Here is a 14,258-nt window from a genome sequence, read left to right as displayed (position 1 = left end):
ACAGGTGAGCTATAACCACACAGCCTAAGGACCTTCCAAATAAATAGAAAGCTAAGAAAAATAAATCTCCTATCAACATATAATCAATTTGCCCACCAACGCATTCTCCTCCCCAGTGATCACCAAGGCTCTGTCCCGCTCACAGAGTTAACTGAGGTAACTATGTGTTGCCACTCACGACACTTACTCTTATTTGTCACGCCACTACTGTGGCTACCAAACAAAATAATTTTTCGACTCTCCACCTCACTCACTAATGCATCGATTTCTGCCTCTGTGAAGTTGCGTTTTTTGGTTCGCTTCCCTGCGGTTGCCGTTGTTCATGGATCACAACATGGATCAGCTGGCTCATTTTAATACACGCTGAGGTACTTTGCATTGACCATTTATGGTGGAAAGTGGGTGTGTAGTGGGCGGAACATGAGCCAAATTCACCTGCGCAAACTTCAAGGACGAGTGTGATTTATAAAGGGGAAATTGCTTGCACCTGTGCGTACGCACGGTTTTATAATTCAGAATATTTTATGGCGTACGCCAACTTCCGGTTTTGGGCGTAAGTACACTTTTAGTAAGAATCCTACGCACAGTTTTATAAATGAGACCCCTGGTCTTTATTGCGACCAAACTAACCCCATGCCCCAATATGTTTTGGTCCCTTTGGGCTGACTCAGCATATAACAGAGCCCACACACATTAAAGGACACACTCTGGACTTAGTGATTTCTAAGGGTTTGGACGTTTCCAAGGTTACTGTGTGTGGTGTGGGCCTGTCTGATCATTACTGTGTTTTCTTTGAGTGTACAGTTCCTGTTCACACAAATGTCTCAATGGAGGTGACAAAACGATGTATAACTGAAAACACAAGTAGATGTTTAACCAGATCTTCTCTTTAACACCTGCCCTGTCAGGGGGTTCAGCCAATGAACTTGTTGCTAGTTTTAATGCTAAAATGTTAAGTATTATGGATGCTATTGCTCCTATTAAGGTGAAGGTTGTTATTATTAGCAAAAACTATCATAATGCTCGGGTCTTATTCCCTATTGTTGGCAGGATAACAAACCCTCCTGTGTCAGTGGCATCTGAACTTCGTTCCACCAAGGCCTGCAATGAGTTTGCCAAATTTTTCACGGAAAAAATTCAAAATATCAGACAAGTAGTTGGTTTATCAACAGCAGGTTCAACAGACAGTGTCCATGAAAACCAGTTTAAGCATCATGACACAGTTTAATCCCATTAACAGCAAAGATCTGGGCGACATCTTACGTCAGCTGAACTTCTCCTCTTGCTGTTTGGACAGAGTCTCAAAGACTCTGGAGTCAGATCTGTTACAGATTGTGATCTTTAATTTCGGGCGTCTTCCCAGAACTTCTAAAAACAGCTGTAATCAAACCTCTACTAAAAAGAGACAATCTAGATAAGACACAAATGAGCAACTACAGGCCGATCTCAAATCTTCCTTTTCTAAGTAAAATAATCGAAAAAGCTGTTTTTCATCAACTAAATGACTTTTTAACACAAAACAACTGCTACGATGTCATCCAGTCAGGTTTTAGACAGCACCACAGCACTGAGATGCTCTGACCAAAGTCATTAATGACGTATGTTTGAATACAGAAGATGGAAAAATGTCAGTCTTAGTCTTACTGGACCTCAGTGCTGCATTTGATAAAGTCGGCCACAATATATTACTCATGACTGGAGAACTAGGTGGGCCTCTCTGGTCCTGCACTGGTTTATATCTTATTTAGAGAATAGAAAGTACTTTAAATCAATAGGTAATTTTACATCTGAGCAGACAAGAATTACATGTGGAGTTCCCCAAGGTTCCATCCTGGAGCCTCTTCTGTTTAACATCTACATGCTCCCACTGGCACAGGTTATAAAGAAAAACAAAATTAGTTACCATAGCTACGCAGATGACACACAGGTTTATATTACAATGTCACCAGGAGATCGAGGCCCTGTACAGGCTCTTGGTAAATGCATTGAAGAGATTAATGACTGGATGTGTCTGAACTTTCTTCAGTTAAACAAAAACTAAACTGAGTTGATGGTTTTTGGAGCCAAAGAGAAACAAATAAAGGTCACCACAGAGCTTCTGTATATACATCTAAAAACCACCAACCAGACCAGAAATCACTGCAATATAAAAACACATTAAGGCAACCACAAAGTCAGCCTACTATCACCTTAAGAACATGTCAAGGGTAAAAGATGTGATGTCTCAGCAGGACCTGGAAAAACTAGTCCATGCGTTCATCTTTAGTCGGCTTGATTATTGTTAACAGTGTTTTTACAGGTTCTACCTAAAACATCAGTCAGACACCTGCAGCTGATCCAGAACTCTGCTGCTCGAGTCCTCACTAAGACTAAGAGAGTGGACCACATCAGTCCAGCTCTGAGGTCTTTACACTGGCTGCCTGTTCGTCAGAGGATAGATTTTAAAGTTCTGCTGCTGGTCTAGAAAGCTCTGAATGGTTTAGGACCAACATACATCAGAGCCCTTTTGACCCAGTATGAACCTACCAGAACCCTCAGGTCATCTGGATCCAGGTTCTTATCAGTTCCAGAGTCAGAACCAGACATGGAGTTTTTGTTGCCTAAATTGAGAATCTTAACATGGAGGAAAACTGTATGCAGTCTGGTCCACAACGTGTGATATCAGTTCAGTCTAAACAGAACTCTCTCTTTCCAACCAAAGGAACCTCATGTAGCATGCATGCGTCTTGAAGCTCTAAATCTGGACTGTTGTAGCTCAGTTCTGCACAATCATCCCTAAACATTCATTCTCCCACTGAAAGATGTTGAGCATCATGTTGTGTGTCTACGGATTTGAATTAAGCTGTAATGTGATACTTTACCTGAGAGAGAACTATTGGACTTCTGCTTGTGGAGCTTCTCTTTCTCCTTCTTTGCCTTGGGTATGATCTTCAGCTTCATACTGCTGGTGCTCTTACTACTGCTCCTCACAGAGTCCTGAAACACACACACGGGAGGAACATTTCGATATAATGACACTGGTTGTCAGATGGTACTGCTGTTGGTGAGGACTACGCAGTAGAAGTGACTCGGCTGGTTGTTAGGTTGTGATAAAACAACACAGCTTCCTCCCCACCTCCTCTGAGCACTGCATGTGTGGACAGATCCAGTGGATGTCGTCCAGCTTGTGGAGCTCAGCGCTGAGGCTGTTCAGAGTTGAGCGAAGCTCCTCTTCCTCTGGAGACTCCGACTGTGCAGAAAGACATGTCGATGCTTATGTGTGAGGTACAATGTTTTGCAAATTCTGCCCATCTGTAAATCTGCTTAAGACCTTCGTCTGTTTGTGATGATAAACATAAACAGGTGTGAATATTGAAATATGTCACTTTCTTTCCAAGGAAAAGTAATTTGCATATTTTATTCGTTTAGGCCATTTCCTGCACTGAAAGTTTCACCTTAGCTTAAATTAATTCCATCTCTGCCATAAGAAGAATTAAAACCAGAACTTGTTTATTTCTGTAGCATTTGTTGTTTGGGGAATCATAGGGTTAAATCAGCCAAGAGAATCAATTCTAGAGAGGCATGTAACTACTTCACACCTGTTGTCATTGTATGCTGAGCAGTCCCCTTGTTTTTTATCTTCTACACAAAGGACTATTGTTCCATAACGTACGTTTCCATACAGCGTAAATGAAGCTGTAGAGAACAAAAACTGAACAACGACAATATAACAGAGGCTAAAACATATGAATATAAGTGGCTTTGGGCGTACCAGCAGTTTTCCATCCAGCAGCATCCTGGTCTCAGCCTGCAGGACTTTACTACTGTTGACGATTTCCACTGCTGTGCTGCGACTCAGACACTAAACACACACAAATCAAATCATCTTACTTTATGTTCTCTAATGAAAGTGTTTTGTTATTGTAACTAGAAGATGTAAATTTTACTATTATTAATCAGAACTGAAACTTTTTAGGATTATGAATCCTTGATGCAACATCATGGATTTCAGGTTAACGGGACGAATCAGATTCGAGCATATTGCTGAAAATCTGCATGCTTTGGTTCCATTTCATCAGTCAAACTGGCCATCTGTCTGTCCATCTGGTTGTCCTCCTCGCCTCAGTGTCTTACCTCGGGGTTGGACAATTTGGCCTCCGTGAGCACCAGGGCCGTGGCGTTGACAGCGTGAGCCAACTCCTGCTCCACCAGCTTGTGGGTCTTGGCTGCCTCGCGGATTCTGGGGAGAAAATCGAGGAGCTGTAATTTAGGATTTCACCAAGCTGCTCAGGCACAATTTTAGTGACGATTTCAGCCTGTTGATGTGGATAAAAATGTCAGTCCTTCCATCATTCAAAGGTTCACTTCAAAGGTTTATGTTCTTCTAAATGAGGTTTATCTGTCAGCAAACATCTCTAACAGAATAAGCTTACGTTTACTGATGCATTTTTTTTGTTTTCTTTACAAATTAAAAGAAATAAAACAGCTTATTGGTGTAATGTAGAAAAACTTTATTAAGCTCCATAATTGCAGTGGGATGATCAAATCCCAAAATGTTGAGCAGAATTGACCTTTTATGGTTTCTGCTCCCAAGCAACATGAAAGATGAGCCGTGAGGTTTGGAGGATGTTTGTTTTCACTATTTGTAGAAGAGAAATCAACTTTAATGGCACCATGAAGTGTAGAAATACATTATGTTTTAAAAACTCATCCAGAACTAAAAAAAATCTGACTTTGTTATGAAAGATTTATTTATTTTTGTTACCAGTTTAAAATTGATTGTATGATTAATTTTCCAGTTCGCTTTGTAATTATTACTCAGCAATTAATTACTTTCTTCCTCCAGGTCCTCACTTGTCTCATATTTTCTATTTTGATGTCTAGAAAGAGTGAAACATTTACTGCTAATTTCTTTCCCCATTTATATTTGAGTGGTTTCTGTTATTTAACACATGGTGCTTCCGGGTGGTGGGAAAGGATTAAAAAAGGGAACACTGGGAAGCTGCTGAAATCCATGTATGTCTGCCAAAAACAGAAGTCATAACAGACCGAATTTTTGATTAACAAATGTGCTCAAAGATCTCCAATTTGTCAGTTGTGTGAGAGAAAAAAAACAGTTTAAAAGCAAAGTTCAACAAGGAAATATTGAACAGTTGCATAGGGCAGGAAATCATTAAACCATTCAAGCAGTGTGAAGGAATCTGCAGGCCTACGCTGGACACCCATGACCTGTGAGAACCGTCATTCATCAGTGACTGTGGGAAGGAACTAAATTATCGAGTTATATTCACAGATGCCACTAAAATCTTTGTTAATCTTGTCCAGGAGAGTCATAGACTTTTCTGGGCTCAGAGCCATCTGGGATGGACATTCCCAGAGTGGGAATGTGTCAGATGTGTTGAGGAAAAAGAAGCATTTTGTGACAGGTCACTCCTTGAATTCATGTGTGTTAAAGTCTTTTATTAGTTGGACACAGACGACCTTTCAACTGTCTCCCACTTTATTTTGCTTCTGGTACCTCTCTTGGTACAGATGAATCAGTTATCGACAGCAAGTCCAGGTCAAAACTGTCCTTAACATCATTCTCTATTATCAATAAAGTTCCCTTTCTCACAAACTCATATCAGTACATGTACATCTATCTAGTAGATCTAGTCTGGGCTTCCCTGCTTACGTAGCTGCCCCTGCATAAGTGGCAAGAAAATAGATGGAATTTATATTAAAAAAACAGTTATACACATATATACACACAAACATCTATAACACACAGTGAAGAAAGGAAAACTTAATAATACAATACATGATATATTAATCAAATTAAATAAACAAAAACAAACAAAAAAGGTTAGTCTAGATCTTAGAAGCAAATGTAAAGTCTGACATACTTGTTGATGAGTGTGTCAGCCACGATTCCCAGCTGCTGAACCTGAGCACACTCCTCCTCCGTCAGGTACTCCATGGACTGCTGGGAGTTCAGGCGGGGCCTGGCAGCACGGTAGCTGTCAATCTTCCTTTTATCCTCCCACGACTTCAGCGTGCTCTCAAATGCCTAGTTGCAAAAAAACAGAGAAAATTCTGGTATTCTGTTTTGTTTTTACACACCAGATTATTCAAAATATAGCTTCTCGTACTTTCCAGAAATAAAGTGAAAACTCAAGTAGCAAAAGTATAACTCTGTTTAACTTTTATTCAGTCCACTTCTGAATCTGAAACTCAGGCATCCAGCAGGGATGTTCAGCTCAGACACAAGTGTCACACATTTAAGAGGATAAAACCAGTCAGTTAACGGTCTTCACTCTCCGAGGCTCAAGGAGGGAAACCATGGAAACAAACCGGCCAAATGTGCTTGGCTGAGAGCTCTCAGAGGTTTGAGCAGCATAAAGAGAGAGGACAAACACAGAGGGCATAGATTTGTTTCAAGAAGTCCCGAAATAGAAAGAGTCAACAATGTGAGCAGGGAGCTGGAGACGAGGAGCTGAGTGGATTTTCAGCTGCAACATTTATGAAAGGAGGGAAGTTTCATTCTCCAGCTGACGCGGGCCCAAGCCCTGCCCAGCACATGCTGTACGATCTGAAGCTTCCCAGAGTTACACCGTTCATCGCCTGTATCTGTGACGGAGCTTACCCTGTCCCTGGTGAGCATTTGAGCTCGGTTCTTGTGGACGATCTTGACGATGCCTGGAGGCTGGATCCATGCCTCTCCATCCACCTGCACAGGAACACCCTCCTCCCCCAGGATGGTGATCTTCACCTGGCGGCACTGAGATTATGAGCAGGAAACACTGTCAGATGGCAGTTTCTATCGTCTTCTTTTTGTTTAAACAAGGTCTATTTACATCCTTATTCATAATAAAATATAAGCACATTTATGAAAGTTTACATGCACACAGGTATAAAAAATGAGATTTATATATGTACATAAATCCACACGTATAGTCCCATCTGCTCGCCTACCAGACCTTTCAGACATGTTCATATTGTGTCTTTATGGTCTTTATATCCAGTCTCTCCATGTATTTAAAAAATCATGAGGCATTGAATTTCAGTGCGGAACCTTTAATTTGAGACGTTACATAATTTCTGTAATCCTTTGTGAATGTGTGGGGGTGAGGAGACTTTTCATTGAACAGTGGAAGCCTCCTGGCTAACAAGATACAGAAAGCTGACGTTACATTTATGATTATTCAGTAGCTTCCCCAAATAAGGCAGTGAGGGGGCAACAGATCTACAGGTTCCTTTAGTATTAAAATGAAATAAGAAAAAATTAGCGCAGCTTTGAGCAGGACCAAAGCATAAGAACGGTAGAAGGGGCCTGCTAACATTCATCACAAGCTTGTCTTTGCTGTGTATGTACATGTAAATCTTCAACCCATTTTTCCTGAGCAGTGCAGCGTAAGGAGATTATACACCTTGCAAATAAGCTGCGTAACATCTTCATCCACTTTGAAAATGGAAGAGAGAAAAGAGAGTAAGGATGGGAATCAGCCAAAGTGTAGTAAGTGTAGGTTATCAAACAGTGAGTTCCTCCATGCAGACGCTCCTTTTTATTTTCTCTTTGAGTAGCTCTTTACTCTGCCGCTGCTCATTGAGCAACTCCTGTGATCTTGTTAAATGTGCGACGTTATAAAAGACATAAAAGACAGCAGGTGGCAGAGGTGTCGACTGATCAGCTGCAGTGGGAAGTTTGTTGTTTAAAGATCTGCTGCTGAGTTTTATTATTTTTTAACTGTGTGGTGCAACTGTAGAGTTAAGGTCCTTTATATTCCTATAAAACAGCATCCGTCAAAGGAAAGTGGAAAGTTTTTCTATTCGTTAATGTTGCTTAACCTGATAAGTGCTTTTAGCAATCTCAAACAGACCTTTTAGCTATTTATGACTCCTTTATTAAGAAAACTCCCCTCCTACTGATATTTTATCAGAAAAAAGCCAAACAAATACTTCTTTTCTAGCAAGGAATTCCTTTTTCCAGGAAAAAAATGACTGATGGAGAAACTTATTATGGACAGTATATTACCAGTTTTTTAATTTTAATTAATTTTTATGGTTAAAATGTTCACAATGTTGACTGTCAAAAATTTAGAAAAATGGCAAACTGTGAAAGGCAGTTCAGCCACAAACCTATTTAGTTTTACAGAGACAGAGCAACGTTAGCATGTCAAGTACGCTAGCTGTAGCACAACACAGCAGCAGCAGAGCTAGCTTACACATTACAAAGATCCCTCTGAAAGAATGAAGTGGTAGAATGGCTTATTATCAGGAGAGCGCTGGATCCCACCCTTGTGTACATGAAGTTTAAAAAAAAAGATAATAAAATAAACACTAGATCTGGGGTCACTTTGGATACGTTCACACTGCAGGTCTTAATGCTCAAATTTAATGTTTTTTTTTTATTCGATTTTTTTTAGTTTACGGAAGTAAGGATGCAGAGCTGCCAACTTTCCAATAATCCTTGGAGTGAGATTTAGGGCGGCGTGGCTCAGCAAGGTAGAGCAGTCGTCTTGTACCAGTTCGATCCTCGGCCAAGTTGAGTTCATATCGAGGTGTCCTTGGGCAAGATACCGAACCCCTAACTGCTCCTGATGGGTCGTGGTTGAGCGCCTTGCATGGCAGCTTCTGCTATCAATGTGTGAATGTGTGTGAGAATGGGTGAATGTGTGTATGATGCAAAGCGCTTTGGGTATCATTCCAGGTACAGTAAAGCGCTATATAAATACGGACCATTTACCATTTGTGCAGGTTTAATCATAAAATCTAGCACCCAGGAGGAACAAAATGTAAAAAAAGGTTTACTAGGTCTTCAAAGTGTCAACAGAACTTGAAAATAAAACAGGAACCAACTCAACTACACAAAGGAAGGGACACTGAGACACAGGGAGCACAATAATAATCATTTCTCTAGGTCTGCGTGCCTTGTCAAACTGGCTTTTGGCCTTTTTTGAGGCCTTTATTAACAGATGATCGAGGTGGTGAGACAGTATGAAAACGATTACAGCACGTGGAAAGTGATGGACCTGCTGCTGGGTCTGAGACTGAGGACCACGTGGTTCATGATGTTAATCTTTGCCAACATTGACGTTACCACGTTAAAGTGTAGCTTTAAGGTTCAGTATATATGATTGTTATGCAATAAGCCATTTAATAGGATACACCAACAAACAAATGTTTTGTATTGTAGCTCTTGTAGCTCTTGTCTTACTTTTAGAGGGGTGATAGGACCTCTAAGAACATCCATCATTATTATAATGTAAAATTCAGTCTGTCTGCACCTTAATTCAGGCAAACTGACTTTTATAATCATAATTAAGACATTTTAAAATGGAACACAAAATATTTTTTCAATCCAGAATCTTCAAGGGCCCCCACCCTGCTGTGGGCCCTGGGTAAATGGTGTAGTTTACCCCCCCAGTCCAACGCCACAGCATTTAGGGACAACACTGATTAATTACGATCAGAAATTCATCAAAGCTGTTACCGCTAATCATTGGACACCGAGGCTCATTTGACACACAGTTCAGCTTTGTGTTGATATTTTATCCATTTCCCAGTCAGACAGTTCCCAGTAAGATTGGTCCCAGTAAGACAGTTCCCAGTAAGGCAGTTCCCAGTCAGGCAGTTCCCAGTAAGACAGTTCCAAGTCAGACGGTTCCCAGTCAGACAGTTCCCAGTCAGACAGTTCCCAGTAAGATTGGTCCCAGTAAGACAGTTCCCAGTCAGGCAGTTCCCAGTCAGACAGTTCCCAGTCAGACAGTTCCCAGTCAGACAGTTCCCAGTAAGATTGGTCCCAGTCAGAGAGTTCCCAGTCAGACAGTTCCCAGTCAGACAGTTCCCAGTCAGACAGTTCCCAGTAAGATTGGTCCCAGTAAGATTGGTCCCAGTCAGACAGTTCCCAGTCAGACAGTTCCCAGTCAGACAGTTCCCAGTAAGATTGGTCCCAGTCAGACAGTTCCCAGTCAGACAGCAGGTTCAAAACAAAACATGACTCAGTGACATTTACTGGATAATAAATTTCAACACAATTATTTAAACGTATTTGTTGGAGCAAATTTCCAACAATCACTGATAATAATGTCTTTCTGTGAATATAAATTAATATGAGTAAAGTCTGACTATATGGATTTTATTATGCTGGATTTTTCAAAGCAAACCTCCAAATTCATGTAAGAGCTCAAAATAACGTCAGCTGACTGCATTTATCGCAATAATTTGATATTCACTTGTAAGTATTTTGTAACTTAAACCCATACGAATTTATACATTTGATTAGATTATAAATTCTCTATTTGTATGTCTCACTTTTGTTTGACAACACACAAAAAAAAGGATTATCTCAGAAAGTCTATTTCAAAAGTATTATTATTATTTCAGTTTTAGTAGTAGTAGTTTGGAAGCAACAGTAACAGTCAGATTAGCAAAGGGAAGCAGATGGAACATAACACTGTCAATTCTACAACACACACAAATATAATCTGAGTTATGGGGGCCTGGGCCCCTGTAGAGCACTATGTCTAGCAACGCCCCTGCCCTCAGTCTCTGAAGGCATAACTTATTGATCACGAAAGTCGTTTTCAGGCTCAACAAACAGATCCCGAATAACCTCAGCTGTCAGCAATGTGGCTGATGTGTCCTACTGCACATCTGAACTTCTTTTAATATGGCAGGAACTCCTGTTGTTTAAACATCAACACAAAAACTTAAATCTAGCAGCAGGCCGACGTAAACCATTTCACTTAAAAACCAGTGATATTGCTACACATACAGGAGCCACCAGCTCCACATTTTATCCTTCTAATAGTACATGATAGTACCTGATGGTACATGATGGTACATGATAGTACCTGATGGTACATGATAGCACCTGATGGTACATGATAGCATCTGATGGTACCTGATGGTACCTGATGGTACCTGATAGTACCTGATGGTACCTGATAGTACCTGATGGTACCTGATAGTACATGATAGTACCTGATGGTACATGATGGTACCTGATAGTACCTGATGGTACATGATAGCACCTGATGGTACATGATAGTACCTGATAGTAGCTGATGGTAGATGATAGTACCTGATGGTACATGATGGTACATGATGGTACCTGATAGTACCTGATGGTACCTGATGGTAACTGATGGTACCTGATGGTACCTGATAGTACCTGATGGTACCTGGTGGTACATGATGGTACCTGATGGTACCTGATGGTAACTGATGGTACCTGATGGTACCTGATAGTACCTGATGGTACCTGGTCGTACCTGATGGTACCTGATGGTAACTGATGGTAACTGATGGTACATGATAGTAGCTGATGGTACATGATGGTAACTGATGGTACCTGATGGTACCTGGTGGTACCTGATGGTACATGATGGTAGCTGATGGTAACTGATGGTAACTGATGGTACCTGATAGTACCTGATAGTACCTGATGGTACCTGATAGTACCTGATGGTACCTGGTGGTACCTGATGGTACCTGATAGTAGCTGATGGTACATGATGGTAGATGATGGTACATGATAGTACATGATGGTAACTGATGGTAACTGATAGTACCTGATAGTACCTGATGGTACATGATAGTACCTGATGGTACATGATGGTAACTGATAGTAGCTGATAGTATCTGATGGTACATGATAGTACATGATGGTACCTGATGGTAACTGATGGTAACTGATGGTACATCATAGTAGCTGATGGTAACTGATACTACCTGATGGTACATGATAGTACATGATGGTACCTGATGGTAACTGATACTACCTGATAGTACCTGATGGTACATGATAGTACCTGATGGTACCTGACTGTACATGATGGTACCTGATGGTACATGATAGCACCTGATGGTACCTGATGGTAACTGATACTACCTGATAGTACCTGATGGTACATGATAGTACCTGATGGTACCTGACTGTATATGATGGTACCTGATGGTACATGATAGCACCTGATGGTACCTGATGGTACATGATAGCACCTGATGGTACCTGATGGTACATGATGGTACCTGATAGTACCTGATGGTACATGATGGCACCTGATGATACCTGATGGTACCTGATGGTACATGATGGTAACTGATGGTACCTGATGGTACATGATGGTACCTGATGGTACATGATAGTACCTGATAGTACCTGATGGTACATGATAGTACCTGATGGTACATGATGGTAACTGATGGTACATGATGGTACCTGATGGTACATGATGGTACATGATAGCACCTGATGGTAACTGATGGTACCTGATGGTACATGATGGTATATGATGGTATCTGATGGTAGATGATGGTACATGATAGCACCTGATGGTACCTGATAGTACCTGATGGTACATGATGGCACCTGATGGTACCTGATGGTAACTGATGGTACCTGATAGTACCTGATGGTACCTGATAGTACCTGATGGTACATGATAGTACACGATGGCACCTGATGGTACCTGATGGTACATGATGGTACCTGATGGTACATGATAGCACCTGATGGTAACTGATGGTACATGATAGTACCTGATGGTACCTGATAGTACCTGATGGTACCTGATGGTACCTGATGGTACCTGATAGTACCTGATGGTACCTGATAGTATCTGATGGTACATGATAGTACATGATGGCACCTGATGGTAACTGATGGTACATGATGGTACCTGATGGTACATGATAGCACCTGATGGTACCTGATGGTACATGATAGTAGCTGATGGTAGCTGATAGTACCTGATGGTACATGATAGTACCTGATGGTACCTGATGGTACCTGATAGTATATGATAGTACCTGATAGTAGCTGATGGTACCTGATAGTACATGATAGTACCTGATGGTACATGATGGTACCTGATAGTACCTGATGGTACCTGATAGTACCTGATGGTACCTGATGGTATATGATGGTACCTGATGGTACATGATAGCACCTGATGGTAGCTGATGGTAGCTGATAGTAGCTGATGGCACCTGATGGTACATGATGGCACCTGATAGTATCTGATGGTAACTGATGGTAACTGATGGTACATGATGGTACCTGATAGTAACTGATGGTACCTGATAGTAACTGATGGTACATGATAGTACATGATGGCACCTGATGGTAGCTGATGGTACATGATGGTACCTGATAGTAGATGATAGCACCTGATGGTAACTGATGGTAACTGATGGTACATGATAGTATCTGATGGTAGCTGATTGTACATGATGGTACATGATAGCACCTGATGGTACCTGATGGTACCTGATGGTACATGATAGTACCTGATGGTACCTGATGGTACATGATAGTAGCTGATGGTACCTGATGGTAGATGATGGTATCTGATGGTACATGATAGTAGCTGATGGTACATGATGGTACATGATGGTAGATGATGGTACATGATAGCACCTGATGGTAACTGATGGTAGCTGATGGTACCTGATAGTACCTGATGGCACCTGATGGTACCTGATGGCAGCTGATGGTACCTGATGGTACATGATGGCACCTGATGGTAACTGATGGTACATGATGGTACATGATAGTAGCTGATGGTACATGATGGTACCTGATAATACCTGATGGCACCTGATGGTATCTGATGGTAACTGATGGTACACGATGGTACCTGATGGTAGCTGATGGTACATGATGGTAACTGATGGTAGCTGATGGTACCTGCCTTCAAACATGCCTATGGTAGGCATGAGAAGTAGTTCCTACTTATTGGTTCACTTACTTAGTTTAGTTATATAAATGCTGGTATAGGATGAATAGATATTTCACTATTGATCCGCACATCACTACTATTTATTCTTCTTAGATAGATCATATCGTAGGCCCGTTCCCACTTATTTATTTATTTGTTTCACCGGGACACCGGTCCAAGAGTAACGCAGCCCACTGGGAAATCTTCCCAAACCGCCTGATTAGCCGACATTGCTCTTGATGTGTGTTTCAGCTTGAGAAATCTGAGAATTAGCATGAGAGCGTGAGAATTCACTCAAATGTGTGAGTCTCACGGCCGATGTGTGAGAGTTGGCAGCCCTGAGGATGGATGCGTCACATGTTTGTGTGTCAATTTGCAAGTATGATGAATGAAATTACTCGATAGTGGTTCAATACTGCCCTTCCCCTTCCAACAGGGCAGAATTGTGCAGTTTGTCTCACTTTTGTGACGTCAAAGTCAGATGAAATGAAGCATGACCGCTCAGACTGAGGTCGCTTTGACTCAGATGGGATATGCATCCGATCTAGGACCACATATGAAAGGGGCCTGGGT

General features: G+C 41.3%; 1 protein-coding gene across 2 annotated transcripts in view; it reads right to left on the bottom strand.

The window, feature by feature from the left end:
• Positions 1-14,258, bottom strand: part of si:dkey-172j4.3 (diacylglycerol kinase delta) — a 101,587-nt gene that overhangs the window by 2,905 nt on the left and 84,424 nt on the right. For both annotated transcript variants that reach the window (XM_041985118.1, XM_041985119.1), the window contains 6 exons: positions 6,605-6,739; positions 5,865-6,028; positions 4,114-4,219; positions 3,752-3,841; positions 3,116-3,229; positions 2,862-2,976 (listed from right to left, as the gene is read on the bottom strand). In XM_041985118.1, coding sequence (XP_041841052.1) covers positions 2,862-2,976; positions 3,116-3,229; positions 3,752-3,841; positions 4,114-4,219; positions 5,865-6,028; positions 6,605-6,739 — 724 coding nt within the window. The remainder of the gene's footprint in view (positions 1-2,861; positions 2,977-3,115; positions 3,230-3,751; positions 3,842-4,113; positions 4,220-5,864; positions 6,029-6,604; positions 6,740-14,258) is intronic.

This window comes from Melanotaenia boesemani, chromosome 5 (genome assembly GCF_017639745.1).
Source record: "Melanotaenia boesemani isolate fMelBoe1 chromosome 5, fMelBoe1.pri, whole genome shotgun sequence".
NCBI classification, from domain to species: Eukaryota; Metazoa; Chordata; class Actinopteri; order Atheriniformes; family Melanotaeniidae; genus Melanotaenia; species Melanotaenia boesemani.
The sequence above is the reverse complement of the archived record's forward strand: the minus strand, read 5'-3'. Positions and strand labels throughout refer to the sequence as shown.